We start from the raw sequence: 11,231 nt of genomic DNA, 5'->3' as shown, positions 1-11,231 counted from the left end.
GCTATTGCTTCTTGACTTCTTTATCATCTGCGATGATTCTGATATTGATATAAAGATAACTGCATGCTGCTTCTACAAGGAATTTATAGGGTTTTAATGGCTGTGATTAAAAGTTGATGAGTTTTAAAGGCTGGGATTTAATCAAATAGAGGTTATAAACAATATATTATATTGTTCAAACACTAATTCACTTTTTATATATGTTTTAATTAATTACACTTAGATTTCTTTTATTAAGCGTTGAGAATCGATGAATTTATTCTTGTTATCAATCATTTATCATTACTCTCAGTCTTCCCGATTTTTCACAAATAATAGTTTTAATATACAAAGAAAACATGACTATCTTACATCCCCTGTATGATTTCTACAACCAAAATAAAATCATTTTAAATTCACAATAATTATTTTGAATACACATCCATGGTTATTTCCTGTAGACCAAGTAGAAACCCTACACCGCACAACATTTTTTTTTATTTCCTACACATACAATTATCCCTTCACATAATTGGCATGCACATATTTAACGTCAAGGACACAGTGTATTTGTATTATTATACAAATTTTAATAACATTTCAAATGTCATAAAATTATGAAACCATATACTTATTTCCTATATAATATATTTACGCATTACATATTTCCTTCACATACCTTACACAACCTACGTAATAAAATTTACATTATGCGGAACATATACACAAACTTTATATCCTCACACCATTCAATCCTACACAACTTTTCAAATGTTGCGTAGGATGTAAATATATTGTGTAGGTTGTGTAAGACTGAATGTTGTATGGATATATAGTGAGGAAATTTGTTGTGTATGATGTAAATATATCATGTAGGCTGTGTAGGGTTAAATACTGTGTAAATATACCGTGTGTAAATATGTTGTGTAGGATATAAACATTCAATGTAGGATATAAACAACTATAATTATTGTTAATTGTCATATAATAAATGAAGTAAAAAAGTTATGTAAAATATAAAATACAAAAAGCTATGATTCGTGAATACCAAATAATCAGTGATGATGAAAAATAGAATACAATGACAAAATAAATAATATATTATTATGTGAATAAATGAATATTAACTTCACTAGCATTAAATTTGGAAACCACTAGATGACTAAGCGTGAAATGGGTGGATGATCATTAATTAGATAGCATTTGATAGTAGGACAAATTACAGATCATTAATTAGATAGCATTTGATAGTAGGACAAATTACAGCATTGCCCTTTTTTATTATGCAGCATTAAAATTAGGAACTCAGTATTTACAATAATGTCATAATCAATTAAGTCCATAGATCAAATCTAATCAATGGTTATAATTCATTTCTTATATTTTTCGCAATAAAACGACTTCTCTCTTAAACCATCACCTATATATATATGTGTGTGTGTGGTTATTATCATTTAAGAACTCTTAGGAACCCTTAACAACCAAACAATTTATAAATTTTTTTTATATATTAACATTATTTAATAGTAGTTTTATCATATTTTATATAAAAAAATTTTGTTACATATATTAATCACAAGTTTACATATATGTAAAATTTATTTACTAACAAATTTACATAGGGGTCAAACAAAACATAGATGTGTATAAAAACTAATTTTCAAAATTGTAATTGTAGATATAAATATAAACAATGATAAAACTAATCTTAAAGAACATTAACATACAAAATTATTTATAAAAAAACGTTTGTTTTAAAGGGTTCATTCAAGTTCATAAATAATTATACAGTTCTGTAATGATACTCATTATATATATATATATATATGGTTCAGTTGACAGAGAGTAGAAAATAACCGATAACTGCTTTTCGGTTAATTCAATTATCGATTAATTTTGATTCGGTTTCGTTGGTTTTTTGTTTGGTTATTGCTTACTCCTATTAAGTGGGGTTTGGTGCTCGGGCTTTGACAATATAATTCAGTTGATTGGAGATTCATATGATTCGATTTTGTAAAAACTATTAGCTAAATTGTTAAAACTGAAATGTTAAACCGTCATACTGACCGATTTGACCAACCCACACAACCATGCCAATTTAGTGGTTTTTTTTACCTTTGAAATCACAGTGAAACAGTTTAGCTTAATTCTTTTGTTAAAATTGACTGAACCGGACCAATAAACACTACCAGGGGAGACTCGGAGGATGTGCGAGCCGCACCATCGGCGGGGGCATATAAGTTTCGGGTGCACAAACTTTTTTTTATACATGTTACATATGTATGTTTTTTGGTGTTAAAAATAAGGTTATTTGCAATGGTTTATGTGATAATTACATGCTCAAAATGATTTATGTTTATAATAAATCGGTCGATAAAAGTTTTATCCATATACGCTAGTGAATAAAAATTTTTCGTTAAGACCTATGGGCCTTTTATTTTGACTCGGCCGAGGTACATAAATTCTCGGAGACGGCCCTGAACACTACTAACTACCAATATGTTACATTTAAGAAAGCCCAAAACATCCTTTGCGGACCAAATGAAACAAGTGAATATCGTTAGCAATTAACACAACAAACCATCCTCTCAAGCACATAGAGCATAAATGGTCAGATAATTTGGTTGGTGTCGAAAAACCTCCATAACGCGTATAACACAAAGATTTTGAGACACTATCCCATACGCGTATAACAAAAAGCCAGTTCTCAACCAAGCAAAAGCCAAGGCTAACCTTTTACCATGACCATAACACCTCTTTGGTGAAAATGATAGCGGATATTCTATTTCCTAGTGGCATCTGTCTGACAGTTTTCACATACACTATCACTAACAATAAGTCAATAAGACAATAACACATGGTGGTGTCATTCCTCATATTCACAAATCACTCATCAACAAAACTTCTAAAGAGTGATTATAATATATATCATCTCATTCTCAAGTAAAATGTGATTATTAACTTTATAATACATGTGATGTGTATTTCAGTATTTGCTTACACTGTTACTATCTTCAAACTTTAAGCAAGCAAAAAATCATACAAACTAGTCCAACGAAAACTCCTCGAGCCAAATAAGAACCTCGTTCCGCTTCATTTCACAACAAATATGTACAAAGGTTAGAAACCGTTAATCATTATATGCAACACATTGTAAAAAAAACTTACCATCATGAAACTTTTTGTTCTACCGGGATCATTGTAACGAGCCAATAAACACCCGTCTTTCGGTTTGAGACCATCAGAAAGAACACTAGACCTCAATAATTTCTCTTTTTCATAAACAATATCCTCGGTTGGTTTACCGCTGAATTTCAAAACGGCTGCAAATCCTCCTTGAACACTTCTTATACTAACATTTTCTTTGTTAGGATTTGGTAAACTGGAGAATAATAATTATAATATACCTCAGGTTATTAACAGTAACATGAATGATGAATCATATGATAAGATTTGTTTGACTAAAGTAACTAAAGTTGACCTATTTATGTCTTTTTCGGATGGAAGAACGATTTGGATGGACATTTTCGACATCTCGGGATCGAATGCTTGAGTGAAAACTGGTGTTGTCATTGGTATCTTTTCTTCCCTAGAGTTCTTACCAAATATGTACCTAAAAAGTGTATATCATGGTCAAACCAATGTTTGACCAGTAGTTTAATGTCTTAAATGAACTTAAAACTCACCCAGCTACATCATTAAATCCTGTATTTCCAGCAAGCTTGTCACTTTGTGTTTCAACGATTACGAAGGGGTCGTATTTTCGTACCTGGATAAGTACTTTTAATAAATGTGATTAATCATAAGATTATCTTGAATTAGCAAAACTTAGGGGTGTGCGCAGTTTGGGTCGGTTTTTGAATTTTTGAAAACGGATTGGTTACATTTTTTTCGTTTTTGTCATTTGAGTTTGAAATTTTTAGGCCAACTTTTTTTTTGGCCCAAAATAATGAACTTGGGCCTAGCTAATTAATAACTAACTGATTATTATTCATTTGGGTTAAAAACATTTGAGTTACATATTTATTAAAATCTTATAAATTACTTAAAATAAAAAAATAAAAATTTAAAATCTATAAATTTAGTTCGGTTTGGTTTTTTCGGTTTTTAATCCATGCAAACCCAAAACCAAACCATAAGTTCGTTTTTTTTCGGTTTTGGATTGATTTTCTTCAGTTTCATGCACATCCCTAGCAAAACTTGGTCTTAAAAGTACTAACAAACCTCATAAGTTGCGGTTCTTTTAAGTATCTGATATTTGGGTGTTTCAAGATCAGGAGTCTTGTATATCCTCAGCTGTAACAAAACATGTTACACAAAATTAAATCTATAAACATATGATCAACCAAACAGTCAAACATTGTAACTAAATACCTTTTTGATTAAATCCATGAGCGCTTCTGAAGAAAAGTACTCATTGTTCTTTATAGAGTCCCAATAATCCTATGAAAGTGATAATAAACAAGAAGTTAATAACAAAATGTTGCGAAGATTACACGTGATTGAAGTTAAGGGTGACAAGCGCGTGTACCACATGACTAGAAAACTTTCCGTTTTCGGGGTTTATGCCCATAACTGAAGTGCCTGTGAAGACTAGCACTGGCTTCCATGGTAAAAGAGAGAATGTCATTTCCATGGTCCACCTTGTAGTTATATCATATGTTCCTGTCTATTAATAAAAGATGAGAACCTAGTGGATGTTTGATGAAAAAACCGAAAAAACTGATCTAAAAACAAGAAACCAAAAAATCCCGACCGGAACAAAAACTGATAGTTTTGGTTTTGTTTTTCCGTAAAAACCGAACTTACGGTTCAGTTTTGGTTTTGCAATAAATTAAACCGAAAAAAACGAACTGAACTGAATTTATATCTCTTCATTTTTTATTTTTTACTTTTTGTAACCTAGAAGAATTTTTAAAATATGTAACTCAAATATTTTAGCCCAAAATATTCAAGCTCAAATGGCTAAACCAAAATAACCGTAACCGAACCAAACACAAACTGAAAGTGAACGGTTTTCAAAAATTCAAAAACCAAAATTTCGGTTTTCGGTTCGGTTTTAGCCTAAAACCGACCCAAACCGAACCGAGCATACCCCTACATAGTACCATACATACACATGAATTCTTGTCTAGCCAAATCAAAGTGATTTTGTCATCTGTTCATCTCATATAAAAAAGGTATTGAAAATGAAATAATTTTTTTTCAGGATAAGAAAAATGATATTGATAATAGTATAAAAATTTATAATAATTTATTAAACAAAAAGTTATAAAAAATCATGTAAAATATTCTTTTAAAAATTAACCGAAATAACTACCTGTCTGACCCAATGGAGCTGAAACTTAGGAGAAAACATCAACTTCAACAATGCAATATTGAACAAGTATCCACCTATACTATCATAACTCGTAATCGGATCCCGAAACTTGACCCGTTCATCGTAAGCAGTCCGATCAATGCCTTGATCATCAAACAAGTGTGGAAGGTCATCATACAAGAAATCCACTAATCTTTCAACATCAACTTTTGAAGATTTTGGTGGAACTTGTTCTACTAAACTCACTCTAATACAACTTTTATTAACATTATTATTATTAATAATAATATTATCCACTAGACTTCTGCTTCTTGATTGTTTGATGAACAAAAGAGTGTTCTGTGGTGGTTTTAGGTTCCGGTGAGGAGTGTAGTTGCCGGAAACTGGCCGGATAATGGTGTCTGAAAGATGTGTGGTGGCCATTTCTTTGTGTTATGGTTTACAGCCACAGAACAAACTCACAAAGGCACAAACTAACTTTTGAAAGTATTTGTGGCGGACAAGTGATGTACAAGTGGCATATCCTTTAACCAGATAAGTTAAATGGGCCTGATCCATGATAGTTATTTAGAAAAGATTGGGCTTTTGTTAGTGGGCCTTCAGTTTGTGTTTGTTTTTATTATCTAAACTTTTTACTAAACGAGCCGACTCGTTTTCGCTTAAGAGGCTCAAGCTCAAGAATGGCTTGTTTAGAGCTCTATCTTTAAAGCTCGAGCTAGGCTCGTTAATTATTTATTAATTATTTAATTATTATAATTATAAAATTATTTACATCTATAACTATTATTGTAACTTTTATGTATAATATATCACTTAATTATTTTTATTAGAATTTCATGCATAATATTACTTATTATACAAATATATTAAATAAAAATTATACAAATAAAAAGCTCGTTTAGGCTTGCAAGCCGGCTCGAGCTTGTTTATTGAATGAGCCTCTGTAAAAGCTCGAGATCGGGCTTGAGCTCATTTAAGCTTAGCTTGAGTTTTTAATGAGCCGAGCTCAAGTAGCTTACAAGCGGCTCGGCTCATTTACACCCCTAGCTTTGAATAATGATTTTTCTCAAATCAACTGTCAAGGTAACAAATTTACAATAATAAAAAAGCTAAAACATTTAATAATAATATTTTTTAAGACTTACTGTAAAATTATCAGGCTATTCATAAGAACTTTTTTCAAAGAATTCTTGAATAATTTTATCCAAAGACTCATATTATTATTATTATAATATTGATTTATAATCATAAGTCATGAATAATGCATTAATCATGATAAATTGATAAAAAAAATTAAATGAGTAAAAGTTACAACTTACAACCATATGTCAATATGTCATTAACTCATGACTAATGTAAATCAAACATGATTTCTTTCTTCATATGAATCAATAACACCTCCAACATTGACTTTATAGTTGACCATTGAGGATGAAACCTATCTCCTGATGCAAAGCCCCACACTTGACCACCAACCTCAACAACAGTACAACCAACTTCTTTTCTAGCATTCTTATTATTATTATTACTTCTCATAACTCCCAACACTTCTTCAACATCAACCCATCTTCTATCTTGTGCATACAAATTCCTCAGTGTAATATAATTCCCATCATTATAAACATCCTTTTCATAATTTTTGTTCAAAATCCTCTCGGCCCGTTTAACATCCTTAGCGTAACCACACGCAGATAATACCGAACTTAATATAATATCGTTAACTTCATAAGGCATATCATCCATAATCTTTTCGGCTTCATCCAAACACCCTGCTCGCCCCAAAATATCGATCATGCAACCGTAATGTTCGATTTTGGGAACGATACCAAAATCTTGCATTGATTTGAACCATCTTTTGCCCTCTTCCACTAGACCGCTATGGTTACAAGCTGTTAAAACCACAGTCATGGTTATCTCATTGGGCTTGACTTTGCTTTTTGTCATATCTAGAAACACATTTATCGCTTCGTTTCCATATCCGTTAACTGCTAAACCATGTATCAAAGCATTCCATGTGGCTGTTTCCTTTGTTAACATTGAATCAAATACTTTCCGGGCTTTTGTAAATTCGCCACATTTAGCATACATATCGACTAATGCAGTGCATACATTCGTTGCTTTGTTCATCTTCTTTCTTATAATGAATTCATGAACCCAATTACCCAAATCCAAAGCTCCTAAATCCGCAATCGCAGGAAGAACACTAACAATGGTCACATTATCAGGCTCAAGTGACGCCTCAAGCTGTAATTTTTGAAATAATTTTAATGCCTCGCTCGGTTGTTTATTCTGGTAATACCCTTTAATCATCGCATTCCAAGAGACTAAATTCTTATACGGCATCGAATCGAAAAGGGTCCTAGCCATGAACACATTACCATGTCTACAATAACCATCAACCATACTCGTCCACGACACAACATTCTTTTCCGGCATCTCATTAAACAAACAACTCGCACAACTCATATCTCCGACCTTAACATACGCATCAATCATCGCATTAAACGCAGCCGTATCCTTCGTATCCATCCGGTCAAACCACATTCTCGCATTCCCCATCTCCCCACGCTTCGCATACCCGCAAACTAACGCAGTCCACGAAACCAGACTTCTCTCAGGCATTTCATCAAACACCTTCTGTGCACACTCCATTAACCCCAATTTCGCATACATATCCACCAACGATGTCGATACGTACAAATCGAGCTCAAATCCTTCTTTCACAACATGATCATGCACTTGCTGACCTCCCAACACATCCAATTTTAACCCACACACCTTAGCCAATGTCAAAAATGTATAACCATCAGGTTTAAATTCAAAACCATTAAAACCAATATTTTTTCTTAAATCTTTATACAAACACACACATTCTTGAAATTGGTTAATACCCAGATGAGCTTTCATCATGGTGTTGCAAATAAAGGTGTCATCTTTCACAGGCATTTGGTCGAACACTTGGTGGGCATGTTGAATTAGACGTGTTGCGTGGTCGGATGACATGGCGGCAATGGATGAACACGTGGCAATGAATTTGGCGGCAAGGTTTTGATTGTTGAGTAGATGGTTTCGAAGCATGAAAGCTTGGATTTGAAGAAGATGGTGTTTGGTGGTGGTTTTGTGTTGTAGAAGATGTAAACATGTTCGCTCTGTTGTGCTCCATAAACCTTGTATTTGTGTGTTCTTACTCATTAAGCTGATGCTTTGTGACCCACTGATGTTGCACCATGTAGACAACTAGACATAGATAGAGCGAACGGACGGAATGTTCGTGAACTGTTTGACGAAAAGTTCATTTATTTAATTAAAAGAAACTGGATTTTGAAAATCTGACATTTTTGCAGTTGTGCGATAATACTCACTAATTGTTTTCATTGGACGTTCGTTAAAAAAAAGTTAACGTTGTTAAATTTATTCCCAGATTTCAAACTGATGTTATAGGGTTTTGATAAGAATGATATTACGAATCGACTGATATAAAACTTATCTCGAAACGCTGCTCCAAACGACGCAACGATGCTTCAGTTCGGGCGTTTAAACTTCCAATTAACAAAAATCAAACCGTTTGGAGCACCGTTTCGAGGTATATTTTACATCAATCGAACCATATATCCAAATTGTATCCTCATTTCGATCAAAAGCCCTAAAACGTTAGTTGAAATTTGGAAAAAAATTAACGGCTTTAACTCTCTTTTTTTTGACAAATATCTAATGAAAACAATTAGTGTGAAATGTGAAACCAGTGACAACTATTTTCTAGGTGGGAGTATAATACCTATATATTGGTTCTTTTTGGTTATAAACTTATAACATGTTCATTTGCATTCGTTTATGTCTGTTCTATTATGTCCGTTTAAGTTTGCTTGTTTTTGTTTGTTTGCGTTCATGAATTGTTCATTTAGGTTTTATACAAACGGACATCAACATACACGAACAAGCCATTTTCTTAATGAGCGAACATTAATACGAAAATTTGTTTGATTATACGTTTGTGTTATTGTTTGGTTAACTTAAAGGCATATGGAGTAATGTAGACATTCTTATGTGGTCATGTTTTACCAATAGTACTTGTAAAGTTGCAATTATTCCGATTGTACATGCAATATTGCTGAAGTGTCTAGTGAATTTTATTTCACATGTTAGGCACACACTTCACTTATAACTTCACGCTTATACTCATGGCTAGATGTGCTCTCAAGGAGTCCAGTCTTCTCTTACACACATAATTTTAAATATGACTTCTAGGTGGCCTTTTTGACCCAACCCATTTTATGTGACTAATTTTATTTATTAATTTATTTTACTATTTTACTAAGGGCTAAATTTGTGTTCGTCAAAGTTTTACAAACGACTTTTTAAAAGTTTGCTTTCGTATTTGTTAACATTCATTTTCACATCCACTTAATTTATTTTGTGATTTCGGAGTATAGCGTTCCGTTGTGTTCATAAAATGTCATATGGTGTTCAACATTGTTTTTTAGTTTAACTTAGATACCAATATGCAATGATAATTTTCTTGTGGACTCATGAAAGACGATATATTGATCAACAATCAGTCGGGTAAGACATTAGTTCTAGATTAACTCTAAATATAAATAATAAATTTAAATTGCATCATGTTGCTAAGGTGTTGCGCCTTTCTTCTATCCAAGAGGTGAAGGGTTCAAATCTTGCAATGTGCTGCTATAGATGGTTAATAAAAGTAGATTAGGATTAAGATTACTGTGCTAAATAAAAACTGTATATAACTATAATGAGCGTAGTAAACTGCATCATGACACTCCTTAGAATAACAATAAATCAAGTTTATGAAGTACTATTTCTCAATTTCAAAGATGACAAGTGCCTATGTGTATGTATTTGCATATACTCAAATCATTCTATAGGAATCAATAACTACATAAAAACTGTACATATAGCATATACAGGAAAAAGCTAGTGTTGCAAGTATGTACAGCCATACAATAATATAGGTTTGCAGTTATTTTTATCTTGGACATTTATGATCATAAACACAAAGCAACTTTTAAGATGGGTACACATCTATGCACATATATATGACATATGCTCACCAAATTAATATCATCAAAACACATTAAGATATGACAAATGATGCATCATGTAGTCATTTCAGAATCACATAATCTCCTTTTGGTTGTGCAAGTACCCTAAATTAATTCGGTTCGGTTTGTGTAAATGTGAATAAAAGTGTGCCAAGAAGGCATCTACATGGCACAATTTTCCATGCGCTCGACACACTTAGCGAGCAGTATCACACAACTCCCCACGGGAACCACACAATCTGCCATGATCACAACACAAAGAGTATTTTGCGTATTGTTAGCAAACCAAAAAGATTACAAAGAAAAAAATATTCGTTTTTATGATTTAATTTGTGGATGGAGTGAGGAGATACTCGAACATTATGGAACACGACTAGTTGAACTTATTCACATGTCACGTTCGTATAATTCTCGAGCCGCCTATATATTTAGACTTTAGTTATCAGTTTATGTACCTTTCTTCCACAAACACATTTCACTTTTGAGAGTGAAGAAGCTTTGTTGTAAACTTATCTTTCTCTACACAAAGATGAAAATGCTTCATGGTCTAAACATGATGTGTATTAATCTACGTCACGATGAATTTGAATACGATGGTCATCATCATAATCCTATTTATGATCATGCTTATATATATGATGGTCCTAACCACTATGATGGTGATCATGCTGCCATTGATGGTGATGACGACGACGATGATGATTATGATTATGCTCCGGCTGCATCCATGGAAGGGAATGGCAACAATGATGGCAGTATTGCTCCTTCTACTATTTGAATTGATCAAGATACTTGATCTTATCAAAGTGAGAAAGCTATTTTTAGATACAAAATATGGAGTTATAAAGTGGCCTATATAGAATAGATAG

The 11,231-nt window shown here is 32.6% G+C and overlaps 1 protein-coding gene and 1 pseudogene across 1 annotated transcript; both read right to left on the bottom strand.

The window, feature by feature from the left end:
• Positions 1–2,912: 2,912 nt before the first annotated feature.
• On the bottom strand, positions 2,913–5,817 carry LOC143567668 (uncharacterized). Its single transcript, XM_077054037.1, has 8 exons — positions 5,300–5,817; positions 4,511–4,648; positions 4,354–4,422; positions 4,204–4,275; positions 3,666–3,748; positions 3,461–3,592; positions 3,148–3,361; positions 2,913–3,070 (listed from the first exon to the last, which is right to left on the bottom strand). Exons 1-8 carry the CDS (start codon positions 5,720–5,722, stop codon positions 3,026–3,028), a joined length of 1,176 nt encoding a protein of 391 aa, XP_076910152.1. The 5' UTR covers positions 5,723–5,817; the 3' UTR covers positions 2,913–3,025.
• Positions 5,818–6,636: 819 nt separating this feature from the next.
• LOC143567659 (pentatricopeptide repeat-containing protein At2g44880 pseudogene) lies at positions 6,637–8,527 on the bottom strand (annotated as a pseudogene).
• Positions 8,528–11,231: the final 2,704 nt, after the last annotated feature.

This window comes from Bidens hawaiensis, unplaced genomic scaffold (genome assembly GCF_021521415.1).
Source record: "Bidens hawaiensis isolate Kalapana, Puna unplaced genomic scaffold, B.hawaiensis_p1.1 tig00001236_1, whole genome shotgun sequence".
Taxonomy (NCBI): Eukaryota; Viridiplantae; Streptophyta; class Magnoliopsida; order Asterales; family Asteraceae; genus Bidens; species Bidens hawaiensis.
The sequence above is the reverse complement of the archived record's forward strand: the minus strand, read 5'-3'. Positions and strand labels throughout refer to the sequence as shown.